Source organism: Camelus bactrianus, chromosome 15 (assembly GCF_048773025.1).
Source record: "Camelus bactrianus isolate YW-2024 breed Bactrian camel chromosome 15, ASM4877302v1, whole genome shotgun sequence".
In the NCBI taxonomy this organism is placed as follows: domain Eukaryota; kingdom Metazoa; phylum Chordata; class Mammalia; order Artiodactyla; family Camelidae; genus Camelus; species Camelus bactrianus.
In genome coordinates this window covers 34,863,094-34,877,100 of record NC_133553.1, presented here as the reverse complement: position 1 = coordinate 34,877,100, position 14,007 = coordinate 34,863,094, and the positions used below count along the sequence as shown (strand labels likewise).

Here is a 14,007-nt window from a genome sequence, read left to right as displayed (position 1 = left end):
CCACGCGCGTCTACGAAAGGAAAGGGTGTGGAGCAGCCATGGGGAAGTGAGGCAAGGAAAAAGTGTGTGCTAAGCCGGGCCCTGGAGGAAAGGGAGGCTTGACTTTACTATAGAGGGACTGGTGAGATGTCCTGGCAGAAGAACTGGTGAGACCAAAGGAGAGAGACTCAAACAACCAGGGTCTGGGTGGTGAGGATGACAGTGGGATGTGCAGACGGTAGGGCCTGGGGGGACCATCTGGACTGAGCCAGGTCCCCTGGGCTGGACTTGACCTTTCTCCTTCTCCAGCCAACCCAGGCACCCAGAGCACCTGCCATCCCAGGCCCTCCCAGCTCTGAGCCACTTTTTGGAAGCACCCCCGCCATCGCGCCAATTGCTCTGTTTAGAGGAGCAAAAACCAGCCAGGTGTTACCAGGAAATGGTCTAATGAGCACTTACTGCTGACAATTTCGCTCCTTTTTTTTTCTTTTTTAAAACTTGGACATTTTTTATTTGCTAATCATCTCTCCGTTCAACCAGCACAGAGCTGCACACGATTTACCTTTTGATGTTCACAGAAAAGAACTCTTGAATTTCAAAGAGCCAGCCGGGATTTGGGGGAATGGCATGCAGAAGCTCCAGCCGTAATCAAACCTCATTAGAGGGTATTCTTCGAGCAAGTTTTCCCCTCTCTTTCCGCCTCCCTCTCCCCCTCCCTCTCTGATGAGAGGGCTGGTTGTTGGGTTTGGCGTGTTTTCTTTTGGATGATTGTGGTGAGGGTTCCCTCCTACCACCTCCTGCCCTCCGTGTCCCCACCTCCCAGCAGCGGGCTCAGAGCTGGGATCTGGGTTCCTCTCTCCACCTCGCACTAGTTGCCATGGTGAGAATTAAGGCTTCATAAATAAAGGCAGCTCCAGGCAAAGAACTCCTCCCGGAAAGTCTCTGCATCCTACTTAGAAAGGGCAGCTCACCTGAAACGGGGCTCAGAATGGTCCTCCCAAGAGGAGGATGCACACCCACCTCCACCAGCACCCATCCGAACCCCCTCCCCAGCACACACAGGGCTCTGGGTGTCCCACTAGGGGTGGTGTCGTCCAGGAATGTTTCTGAGGAACCATGTGGATTGGGGTGTTCAGGATAAGCAGGATCCAGCTATCTTACTCAGGCCTGAGACCCTGAGTGAACATAGAAGCTTCACCTTGTTCCTTGGGTACAGATCCACAGCACAGGAGGGTAAATGAAGTCAATTCAAAAACCACTATGGGTGCACACAAAACAGTAATCGTTGCTACCACTTTTTACCGCTTTTATCAGCAGAAATTGTGCTAACTGCTTTAGAAGCAGTCTCCTTTAGTTCTCCCAATGGCCCTGTGAAGCAGGTACTACTATTACTATCCCCATTTTACAGATGGGAGTACTTCATTGCACAGAGCAGTGAAGTAACCTGCCCAAGGTTACACAGCTTGTAGTAAGTAGCCCCTAGACCACAAGCTTCTGGAGTCAGAGCTCACATCTCCCCTTACTCTCATCATATACCCAGAACCTAGCACATAGGAGGTGTGCACTGAACATCCCTGGAGGGAATGGTTATGGGCCAAGGCACAGCTGGACTCTGGCAATACAGACAGTAACTTGACAAGGCCTCTGCCCCCAGGGAGATGACCATTAAAGGGGGCCAGAAAAACCAGCCCTCATAGTCAGAAAGCTTCAGATACAAACGGCAGAGGGAACCCCAGAGGAGGAAGCAATTAATTCTCACTCATTTTCCAGGAGGACCAGCACATCTTGGTCACTGATGTGATACAGGATTTCCAGGAGAGGGAGGGTCTTTGAGGATGATTTCCCAATCTCTGTCTGGGTGCTGGGGGTGGTGGTGGCATTCATTAAGACAAAGCAGGGTTATGTTCTGGTGGCTCTCAGGTGAGTTGTGTGGCTGAGTTTTATTCTTCAAATACAGTGGTGTCTATTTAAAGCTTAGGCTAATACATAGATTTGCCATTAGAAGTCATAATGCTCTTTCCTCTTTCCAACTCACAGCATATTAAACCGCACCCCTATGAATCTGATCCAGGAAATCATATTAGTGGATGACTTCAGCAATGACCGTAAGTACCATCACTCCCTGGTACTGTGGACACAAATGTGTTTCCAGCCCCTGTATAAGTGGCAGAGGTGAGCCTGCTGGTTCTCTGGGGATGGAGGAAAGCCTAGGTTTGTAGTGGGTATAGAAGACTTTGAGTGTCCGCGCGGGGCTCAAGAAGTACATAGACCTTCCATCCGAAAAACAGTGTCTTGTGTTCTCTGCTATGAGTCTTTGAGGATCTACCCAGTTCAGTTTAGTTGATTGCTGATGTGGTTGGTGTGTTTACGAATGTATGCATGCACGTGCTTATGTGGCACTGTCCCCAACCTGCATTCCTGGAAATGAAAAGAGGCCCCACACTTTCAAAGGATGGACACTGGGACCTCGAGCCCTGAAGCAGTGTCACATCTGGAGATTCCTGGCTCATATGTTCTGATAATCCGCCAGCCTGAGCTAAGGGCACCCATCTTCCCCCTTTGATTCCCACAGCAGGGCTGGGCTGGGAGGACTCTGTTTTGGGGACATCCCATCATCTGGCCGTGACAGTGAGCAGCTGCCTTCCAACCTTCCAACCACTGGTCGTTACTATCTCCTAGTCGTCCTGTCCAAGAACCTGGGTCCCACCCAAATTCATACTCCAAGTCCACTTGCCCTGAGAAAAGCACACGGGTGTTTTTAGACACCTGTGTGTTCAGTTTGACAGTATGATTGTTGTAGAAGTCTTACACTTCAAGCACTGGTAGTGCTGACTCCTCTTCTGAGAGCCATCGTCCCAGCCCGGGTGCTGTTCCAGGCAGTCAACACATCCAGGCAGGACTGCCTCTTCCCTGTGATGAAACGGGGGAAGCGGGTGGTGGCCACTAGGGACAGCTCCAAGTCGCAGAAGCGTGGAGTCTATCCCCACCAGCCCTGGTGCTGGAAGCTGGGCGTAGAAGCCACTGCCATGTTGGGGTCTGTTGTAGGAAGGCTGGAAACCCACATTCCTGACACAGCATCCGAACTTTGGAAATAATGCCGAAGTGGGTTGTGCACCAGATCCAGGGTAATAAGATTGGGCTTGAGTTCTGAAACTCTGTGATCTGATCTCCCTTCCCTAGTGAGGAAGGGTTGGAGGTGGGGAGACAGTTTTCCTGCCAGGAGGTAGCCTGCCATTGAAGCTGGAGAAGGGAATGCTGCTGGATTCACTTAGAAGCGGAGTAGCTGAGTGGTCAGAGCGTGGCCCCTGGTGCCAATTGCCTGGCTTCAAATCCCAGGCCTGTCCCTTACCCTCTTCCTGGCTGTGTGCCTTGGCAACCTGAAAGTGACTCAGTTGCCTTGCCTGTAAAATGGAGAGAACAGTAATATGTACAGTTTACATAAGGCTGCAACTGGGTTAATGCATTTGAAATGCTTTGAACAGTCCTTGGCTCAGAAGCCCCTGTGCATCTTTGTGGTCACTCTGTAGAGTCCAGAGCCAAGCAGAGAGGCAAAGGTTGGTAAACCACTGAAGCAAAACCAAAACTGAAGGTCCAGAGTTCAGCGCCAAGAATTGGTGAACTAGAGGAGTGATGGGGCAGGCAGGCAAGCCAGGGTGGGTCCCCAAGACCTGCCCCTTGCCCATCCTGGCATAGCTCCCCGCATGGTGGAGAGGTGAGCCAGCTCTTTGTGATGGAGTACATGGCCTGGATTCCTTAACAAATAGAGTCTCCTATACTAAGTGTCCATGATCTGAAAGGAAACTCCAAAAGTTATCTCACCTACTCTCTGGCCTCCCAGCAGCTTTTTACCAGACCCCACTAAAGTGAATAGGGCTCCTGTCTCATGCTTTGAATGATCTATAGAAAAGGAGCAACGTCCCCAGGTGACCATGCAATCCGGAAGTGTTCCAGCAATTACGCAGGTGCCACTGTGTGACTGACCTGCTCCCAAGAGGCCCCCCCAAGGCCGCTTTGCACAGACTGAGCCACGTTGTATACTGATAGCCGTGGCCAGTCAGCCCCTTCCAAAGCCCCCAACACCCTGAGTCAGGATGGGGCCCGGTAGTTGGGGGTGGGGACGGGAGCCCGGGCTGCCTCACCTACTGTGCACGTTCACCTCCATCCCTGGGCTCTCAATCCACGTCACCTTTTGTCTTTGCAGCCGAGGACTGCAAACAGCTCATCAAGCTACCCAAGGTGAAATGCTTACGGAATAATGAGCGGCAAGGTAGGTGTGTGCTGCTGGGCGGGCCTGGGGGTGGGGGTGTGGGGATCAGTGGTACATGTGTGCCTTTGAGTGTGTGTGTTCAATGTGGTTGGACAATTGAGCAACAGTGGCACCCAGTTAACCATTTGTCCCTCTTGCAGGTCTGGTCCGGTCCCGGATCCGGGGTGCTGATATAGCCCAGGGCACCACCCTGACTTTCCTCGACAGCCACTGTGAGGTGAACAGGGACTGGCTCCAGCCCCTGCTGCACAGGGTCAAAGAGGTGAGTGAGGCGGAGTCCATGCCCCTGACTTCCCCCAGCTCAGTCCTTCACATAGGCCTTCCATCCCTTGGGAGGTGGGTGGGACAGATTGCTGACCCCTTTTTATAGGTGAAGCAACTGAAGGATAGCAGCCAGCCCAGGTCACCCAGCAGACAGTGGTGGAACAAAGTCCAGGACCTGTTCTCTGCATCACTCTATCACCCACAGCGGGTCCATGACACATGCAGCTTCCTGGGCAAGAGAACTGCCCAGAATGATTTCTCCCAGGCATTAGAAGTTCCCAGAAAGGGAGCACTGATGAGTGCCATTTGTGAAAATGAAGCAGCAGAATTAACCAGGCCTCGTCACTCAATTCCTGAACTTCCACCCACATGTCACCCTCAACCAAAGGCCAAGGCAGAGGGACTGGATGCTAAGAGACCTGAATTCCTTGCCTCTGTCTGCCGTTAAATTACTTGAGAATTCTGTCTGCTTTCTCTCTCCATGTCTCAGTTCTTCCTCTTGAGAGTGAAAAAAAAAATTTTAATTTCCCATCATCATTTTATAGTCCCCAAAAGGACTATAGGCACTGTGTGTTTAGATGCTAGTGTCTGTGATTAGCATTTATGCTGTTTATTTCCCCCCTCGAGTTACTGCCTCCTGCAGCTGCTCTGTGAAGTGGGAGGCCAGATATTTTTAACATACCCATTTCACAGATGAGGACATCACCTCAAGGAGAGTTTTATGTCTTGGGCTGATATTCCCTAGTTGGTACCGCCAGCACCAGAACCTTCCATGTTGCCTTAACAGCATCTTCCCTGTACTGTGGTTATTTCCTTCTCGCTCTTCAAGGGGGCTCCTTGACTCCTACCTGCAAAATGATGGTGTTCAGAGGATGAAAAAATTGAGATGTGTAAACAGCTCAGAGTGCTAAGAAATCCTTACCGACTTTGTTCATGCCAATGAGAGAACCTTGGTGGGTGTACAAAGTTCTCACACGTGAGCCTAGATATCCAAACTCATCTCTTGACCATTTTTCCTGAGATGGGGAGGGCTCGCATAAGGGTACAACATAACCAGGTGAAGAGGTCTGGATTGGGGAATGGAGATTATGAGCAGACCATTCCATTGAGTGGCTTCTCCTGGCACTGGAGGCCCTTCTAAGTCCTCCCCTCCCTCTGTTCTCCACCTACAAACAGCAGGCCCCCCCAGTCAACAACCCAACAAAGCTGGGCTGCTCCTTCCCCCGATTGTGCCCCAACATTCCTACTGCTTCATCTCCCACCAAGCCCTTCCTGTCCCTGGATGTCTTTTCCCTCCTCTCCACAACCCCCTTGATTTTCAGGGCCTCACTCACATTTCCCCTCCTCCAGGAAGCCTTTCCTGGCTGCATGGCCAGCTGGGATCACTCCCGGCAAGAATTGCCCACTTGGCCCCACAATTTCCTCTTCTGGGTTTAGTTCTCTGACTCCCCTGAAAGATTACAAACCCAAGGAGGGCACCAGTCACCTCCTTGTGGTCATAGAGTAAGGTGCTTAGTGTTTGGAAATGATATTAATAAGAAGCCAGACACAATGGGGTGGAGAGAGGGGTTGGAATAGGAGGTAAAAAGGCTCGCTTCCTGACTCTAAGTAGCAGACCTTTATCAAGCATCTATTTTGGGCAGAGTTTCTAGGGGAGATTTGGGATGGACCACATGAAAGGCATTCACACCCTCCTGGGCTCCCCAACCTGGAAGCTCTTCAAACCTTGCTGTTTAGGGGTTTTATGGAGCCTTCTTTATGTAGGCAAGATTGATTAGATCATTGGCTGTTGGTGGTTGAACTTAGTCTTCAGTACCTCCCCTCTCCCTGGGGGTGGCAGGCGAGTAGGGAAGGAAATGGGCAGGGTTGGGGCAGGGCTGAAATTTCCAACCCTTTAATCACATGTTTTGTTCCTCCGGTAACCAGCTCCCATCCTCTAAGAGTCAGCTCATTAGTATAAACTCAGACATCGTGAAAGAGGCTCATCATGATTAAGAACAGATGCTCCTGTCACCCCATCACTCAGGGAATTCCAAGGGTTTTAGAAGGAACAAAAGCCAAGTATGTATTTCTTATTATATCACAACATCACTGTGTATACCACCTTTTGTTCATCCACTCATCCTCAGATGGACATTTGGGTCTGCCTTTTTACAGTTTTTGTGAATATTTTTGCTGCAATCATTTGTGTACAAGTTTTCCTCTGAGTACCTGCTTTCAGTTCTTCAGGGTTTATACTGAGGAGCGGAACTGCTGGGTCATATGGAAATTCAGTGTTTGACCTATGTGGACCTCCAGGCTGACTTGTCCCTTCAAGATGCTTTCCTGCAGCAGCCTTAATGAACCTGGAGTTCCCTTCCATCCTCATGGCTCTGAGTCCATCTCAGAAGCCCTCCTTGAAAAATGCCTTCTTGTGCATCCTTGGTCAGCTTCAGTGCACAGTGATCCTCCTGTAGGAGCCTTGTGGCCCCAAGATTGAGCTCAGCACCCCCAAGCCAAGCTCCTGGTCCCCACCACTGTCTGACCTAAAGCTTTCATAGCAGAGGATTGATCAGACAAACCCAGGACTATGTTCCTGCTCTGCCCCTGCAGAGGGATTCATCAGACCCCGACTCTGGATAACGAAAAGGTCCTGCTGAGACATCGCCTTCAGGACAGGGAGCATGGGCACGTGTCAGCCTGTTTCCACGTGTTTTTGTATGTGTCTCGTTTCAGAGTAAAATGTGATTTGATCTTGTGAGTGGAAGTGGAAATTTTCAGCTGTGATTGGAGTTTAGGATTTTCAAAAATAGAAAGAGATAAGAAGGAAACTGGGCTGGAGCTGCCAGAAGCTGTCCTTAGCTGGTGTTCTCCATGTGGAAAATCTCCTCGATTTCCCTCCCTTCCCTTCGATTTCATGATGCGACTTGAAACAAGCACCGAGTTGTTGGGGGCTTTTTAAACAGAGGCTCCTTTCTCCCCTCTCCTTATCTACATATTCCTTTAGTAGGAAAAAAGATTTTAAGAAATTTCAATCCCTGTAGAATTTGGTAAATTGATAAAAATAATGGCTTACATATACTTCAAAGCCCTTTCACATGTTTTCCTCTCTTGGTCCTAACAAAAGCCCTGTTAGGAAGGTGGGATTGTTTTGCAAATAATAATTTGTCTTTGCTTCATATATGAAGAAACAGAGTTTTCTTGAGGTTGCATGCATTCTAGATGGCAGAACCAGAATGGAAACCTGGTCTCTGGCCCCTCTCTTGTGCCCCACCCCTCCCTCCAGGCAATCAGAGATGCCACACTGTCATCCTCTATTCTCCTAGAGAGCAAGGTCTTCCTCATCTTTGTATCAACCACAATCCCTAAACCATAGTAGGTCCTCAGGAATGCTGGTTGATGAAGTGAGTGAATGATTGTCTCTAGAAGCTTTTTATTGTCCATTCACAACGTGGTTTCCGCGGAGAGAGGAGAGAGGTATGACTGGACGGGTGACTGATGTCCTGCCATTGGCTCTCACTAGCGGTGCTGAGGCATGGGCTTGGATTTGTGTAGGGGAAGGGGACGAAGTGTTCTGGATCTACCAGGGATTCCACCAGTTGCCCACTGGAGCCTACCTGTGGATCTAGCCTTGAAGACACAGCCACTGGGGCACAGAGGCGGGGACCTGCAGTGGGTCTGGGTATCTCTCTGGAAAGTCCATTCATCCCTGAGCCTATAGGAGGAGAGGCCTTCTTGCTCAGCTGTAATCGATCTACCTCTTTACTGCAGCCATTGATAGTGTCCTCAGAAGAGTCGGTAGCTGCCCTCTTGTAGCCAAATGACCACCTGCTGCCCAGCAGGCTCTGGCCTGGGGTTGAGGGCTGTGAAAGTGGAGCAGATCTGACCTCCAGGGTCACTTAGAGAGGTTCGTATCCTGGCTTTGATGGGTCATATTGAAAGTCTCCTGCAGCCCCTTCTTGACTCCACTTAGTCCCAAACATCCTACACTGCCTCTCTGGCCTCCATGTCTCTGAGCCAAGCAGATGCCACAACCGAGTTGTGATGTAAATAACAGAAGGGCAGACACCCTGAGAACTTACAGGAAGGTACCCCCAGAGCCTGCCGCAGCTCAGGAGGCAGAGCCCATGGGTGCCTTCTTAGGAAACCTGTTGCCCAAGTAACCAACCAGCATTTTATCTTGTATTTTGGTTTCCAAATATTGAGGAAAGACTAAAAAAAAAAGAAAAGGATTGCAGGTTAGGGGTCCCCAAGACCACCCTCAGTTTCAATAATTCACTAGAAGGACCAGAACTTAGCAAAGATGCTCACACGTGGCTACTGTTTATTACAATGAAAAGATCTGGATTAAAATCAGCAGTGGGAAAGGATGCCAGGGGGAAAGTTCCAGGCATGATTGTCCAGTTGTCCCCTTCCAGTGCTGGCAGGCGTGCGTGCAGGCAGCACGCGCTTCTTCCAGCCAGGACGTGTGGCGACACTCACAGAGTGTTGCCAAACAGGGAAGCCCAGCCCAGCCTTGGTGTCCAGGGTTTTTATTGGAGATCAGTCACATAGACATGGCAGATAACCGCCATGGTCTCCATGCTTTTTGATCAAGTTGATGGCCAGAGGTCAAGTTGCATTGGTACCACATGGCCCAGGGCCCTTACCATAAATCTCATTGTTGGCATATACTGTCTGGTATAGCCTCAGGGTCCCAGGTAAGCAAAGACACTTTTATAGGCAGAACATGCCAAGGACTTAGAAGTTACCTCCCAGGAGTTGGGCAAGGGTCAGACATATCTGTGGGCAAGGTTAATCCTTGACTGTACAGGACTCAGTGAAGCTACAGAGGCCCCAAAACTCAGCAGACAAATGCAAAAAGGGGATTTTGTCAGGCCCACAGAGGAAGGTCAGCCTCTGAACTTTTAGAACATTTCAGAATTCAAGTTAGGAGGATGTCTTTGGGTGCATCTCTGTGTTGGTATTGGTGTGGATGGCGGGTGGCTATGTGTGCACTCAGTGTGTAATACACTCACAGACCCACGATGACAGTGGCCCCAGAGCATGTGGTGGCTGGGCAGGTGCCGCGCTGACTGTGCAGGAAGCATCTGTGCCCACCCTGGAGGGAGAGCAATGCATTGAAAGTGAGCATTTCCTTCCACGGGAGCCAGTTAGCTTCAGAAGCACCTTGTCACTGTCAGGATGAGTCGCATGTGGAGGCTGAGGGCCACATTAAGTCTGTGAACGTAAAGGCAGGCACTTGGTGAATCTGAGCTTAAAAGAAGAAGACAGCCTCATTGGGGGAAGAGATTAAACCAGGAAATTAAATGGTTTCAAGGAGAAACAGAAGTTCCCGCCCGTGCTGAGCAAGGGTGCTGGGTGCAGAGGAGTGGAAAAGTGGTCCTGCCTGCTTGGCCCAGACCTGCTGACTCTCCCCAGCTGCTGGACTCCCATTCAGCTACCAGGTCTTCATGGTCGGTCACAGCTCATTTATACTGCCCTCGGGGGCCCAGTCTCCCCTCCTGCAGCTGGGACAGGACAGGAGTGTTCACTCAGAATTAAGGAACTTTTTAAAAATAGATGCCATGCCTTGATGGTGCCTAAGAATTTGTCTTGCAGATTTTGCAACCATCTCCTGGATGACTTTGATGGTTACAGATAGGGTAGCCTGGAGGAAACAGCAAGTTGTGAGGCTGGAAAGTTAGATCCAGGCCTGTTTTTGATGGTCTCAGATGCCAGGCTTGAGGAGTTTGAACCTTCTCTTTAAGGCAATTCAAGTTTTTAGCTGTAGAGCTACAGAGTAAGATTTGATGTCAGCCACCTGTAGAATGAGAGGGGAAAGGGTGAGATGAGGTGGGGAGGGGCTAGGAGTCCATGGTGGTATACTCCAGGGGAGGGGCGTGAGGGAGGGGCAGAATCTGTACAGAAGGGCAGTTTTAGAGTTATAGTCGGCAGGATTGATCAAGTTGATGGGCAGAGGTGAAGCTTCTTAAGTTAGTGCTGGGAAAGAAGAGAGATGTGTGATGGTTCTGTTGATAGAAATAGGGAACCAAGGGAAAGGAGCATGTGCAGGGAGACAGTGGTGAAGGCACCACTGAAAGGCTGTGTGAAATCCACATGGAGGTAGCTGGCGGCATCCTGGACCCATCTGAGTCTAGAAGTGAGGCACGAAGTCAAGGCTGGAGGGACAGATCTTAGTACTGCAGGAGAAAATGGAAGTTGGGGGTCTCTGGAGATGCTATTCATCAACTTGCCCATGAACTGTAAGCCGAGAAGGAAAGTCTTGGGAAATTCCAAGAGTTCCCACTGCGGGGCTGTGACTTTGCTTCTTGGAGCTGCAGGCTGGAGGCCACCTTCCCACTAACCATGTCTTCTGCCTCCTGAGAGCCCCATGCTAGGGAAGGACTCCTAGAGCTTCCTTCTTCCTGACGTCCCTCTGTTTGGTGTGAACCATGCTCCAACCAGCCTCCCTGCGTCTCCGCCATGCTTAGATGGCTGTGAGAAGGCTCCCGAGAGTTAGGGAAAGGCTCTTGCATTGGGGGCATCATAACTAGAAAGGTAACAGTGTCCACTGCCCCATTTTACAGATGAGAACATTGAGGTCCAGAGAGGAAAATGCTTGGTCAGGGTCCTGAAACTGATCTCCGGCCCTCCCAGGGTGAGGCCCTACCAAGTCCCCTGGTTCCCTGTCTGGTTCCTTGGCACCACCAACTGAGTGTGTGAGCCTTTTGTTTTCCAGGACTACACGCGGGTGGTGTGCCCTGTGATCGATATCATCCACCTGGACACTTTCAACTACATCGAGTCAGCCACAGAGCTCAGAGGGGGTGAGTGGGGCTAAGGCGCCTGCCCAGGAAGGACTTTCTTTTTCTGCTACTTGTTGCTGCCAAGGGGGAAAGTGAGCAAAGCCTCTTAGTGGTTTGTCTGGGACATCCAGCCCTGCAACCTGTGATGTCAGTAGCTCCAGTGTGGCCCTTACCACGGGCACTGTGATTGGAAGGGCCAGACGAGCACACAGAGCTCTGGCTCCATCACAGGGCTCCCTTCAGGGTGGGAGGGTGTGAGGGAGGCAAGGACCCCCTGGCCGTGTGGGGCCTGAATTGTTCCGGCGCCCCATCAGAGGGCACCACCCTCTTCTATGTGGCCCCCACAGCTCTTCCCAGGACCGAATGCTGCTTCCCCAAGATTGATTAGAAGTGATGCCACTCACACACCTCCTGCTTACACCCCTCCTGAGACTGCTGTCCTAGGGCCACACTCCATAACTGTCCATCGTGTCCCCCTTGGGCCCCACCCGTGGGTTCTATCAACCCCGACTCTTCATCCTCTGCCCTCATTCCCTAACTGCCCCGCCCCAGCAGAGAGGGCTCAGGGAGGCAGTAGGAGGTAGAGAAAGAGAAGGAAGCTGTGAAAGGGAAATTAGGCAGCTCTGTTACTGATCAGCCCGGGTGAGACCTGTTATCTCTGGGACCACCTGGGAAACTAGGTATATTCATGAACTTCTGGTGAAGGGCCAGAATGAGCAAGTTCTATAGATATATCAATGAATCAGCAGAGTGGATGCTGTGTTTTAGGGTTTGACTGGAGCCTCCACTTCCAATGGGAGCAGCTCACACCAGAGCAGAAGGCGCGGCGCCTGGACCCCACTGAGCCCATTAGGTAAGTCAAGGCAAGGGTAGGGTGGGCAGATTCATTACCACCTGGCCCTTCCCACTGTCACATGGTATAGGGAAGCAGTCCACATTAGATGCTCAGAATATTGGGCAGAAACCAAGAGGACCCTTTTTCAGGCCAGCACCACTTTTGCCCTTATTTTAGGAGGTTTCTGTCCTTGTGGAGACTTCTGCTGAAGGGAGTGAGGCCTGGCGGAGACGTGTGCTGAGGAGATGCCCAGCCTTGTCCACCCACGCACGTGCCGTGACGTACTTATGCTTCCTGCTAGGTGTTGGAGGGTCCCAGGTGGTCCTGTTTGAGCCTCTGACAAGGGAAAAGGTGGTCCCTTAACCCCCAGGTCTTGAATGTCAGGATTCAGCCCAGGAAGGTCGAGTCGAGCACTGCTGTAAGTGGAGGCCAGTGTCAAGGCATAGCCACTGCTACATCCTAACAAACATGACTGCTGGGTCCTGTGTGAGAACGTGGCAGGGGCATCAAGCACTGGGCTGCTCCGGCGGTGCTGTAGGTGGCTTTGTCCTGATCTACATTCTCGCACTCAGTCCCCACTGTGACCTGCAGCACATGTGGCAAGTTGGCCACCCGGAGTTCGGGACTATCTGAGGGCTTCTCTGTCCCCAGAGCGGGGTCCTCAGGGCAGGTTCTCTTCTGGGAATATCTCTGCTCATCAGAGGGCAAGTGTTTCCCAGAACTGGGCCAATTCTCAGGGGACAGTAGGGTGTCGTGGCATCAGGAGGCTGAGCTTCTGACCTGCTCCCCTTCAACTAACAGTTTGACATTGCAGAAAACTCTTTTAACGCCCTGGACCCACTGAACAACAGGCCAGGTCCCCGAAGGCTCACGCCCCAACCCCAGCCACTGATTCTTCCAGATACATGTCCCTGTGCTTATCGGGTCATTTGGCTGGACTCCCCCAACCTTTCCTTTCCAAGTGGCTTCTCTGACTCTTTCTCGGCGTCAAGGGGAGGGCAAGTTGAGATGAGACCCCAGGAAAAGAAAGTGAAGATGAGGCTGTGTTCCTTTACTAGGGCTGCTGCCACAAAGTAGGACAGACTGCGTGGCTTATACCACAGAGACATCCGGTCTCACGTTCTGGAGGCTGAAGGCCCAAGATCGAGGTGTCGGCAGGGTTGTCCCTTCCGAGGGCTGTGCCAGGCTGCTCGCCTTGGCTGGCAGATGGCCGTCTTCTCTGTGTCGCTTTCCGTCATCTTCTCTCTGTGCATGTCTATCTCTGTGCCTGTGTCCCCTGTGACACCAGTCCTATTGGTTTAGGACCCACCCTAATGACCTCATTTTAACTTGATCACCTCTGTAAAGACCTCTCCAAATAAGGTCACGTTCTGAGTTCCTGGGGTTAGGACCTCAACATATTTTTCTGGGGGCATAACTCAATATCTAGCAGAGGGGGAAAGAGGGGCAAAAAAGAGAAAGGCAAGTCTCAAGAAATGGATGTGCTGTTCACAGGTGCTGCCTCAGCCCCTCTTCTCTGCCTGGTCAGTGGCCCACTGTCCCCGCTGCCAATAGTGAGGCTCCCAGGAGAGCCCCACTGGGCATGGCCTATGAGAGAGGCCGGGGGGGCTCCCAAGGCCCTCAGAACAGCCGGGGTTCTGAGCAAATCCCAGCCCCCCAGGGGAGATGTGCTGATGAGCGAATCAGCCCGTCTTCAAGGTGAGGAGATTTATAATCAAAGGGGAAAGCCCTGGAGTGAGTTCCTATTTGAGGTAAGTGGACAATGTATTGATCTTTATGAAGAAGAGCAGAAATAGGAAGAATATGGCCTTGAGGTCTGGACCACCAGGGCAGAAGAACGTGACCACGGTCCCCCTCCCATGACTGATACCCCTCTTTGCCTTCCAAATGCATAG

At 51.3% G+C, this 14,007-nt stretch overlaps 1 protein-coding gene across 4 annotated transcripts in view; it reads left to right on the top strand.

Moving 5' to 3' along the window:
- Positions 1-14,007, top strand: part of GALNT14 (polypeptide N-acetylgalactosaminyltransferase 14) — a 257,205-nt gene that overhangs the window by 151,083 nt on the left and 92,115 nt on the right. For all 4 annotated transcript variants that reach the window (XR_012511842.1, XR_012511843.1, XM_074378672.1 and 1 more), the window contains exons 4-8: positions 2,017-2,084; positions 4,181-4,246; positions 4,387-4,508; positions 11,211-11,298; positions 12,046-12,130. Coding sequence is in view for 2 of the 4 variants with exons in the window: in XM_074378672.1 (XP_074234773.1) it covers positions 2,017-2,084; positions 4,181-4,246; positions 4,387-4,508; positions 11,211-11,298; positions 12,046-12,130 (429 nt within the window). In the remaining 2 variants the exon portion in view is untranslated. The remainder of the gene's footprint in view (positions 1-2,016; positions 2,085-4,180; positions 4,247-4,386; positions 4,509-11,210; positions 11,299-12,045; positions 12,131-14,007) is intronic.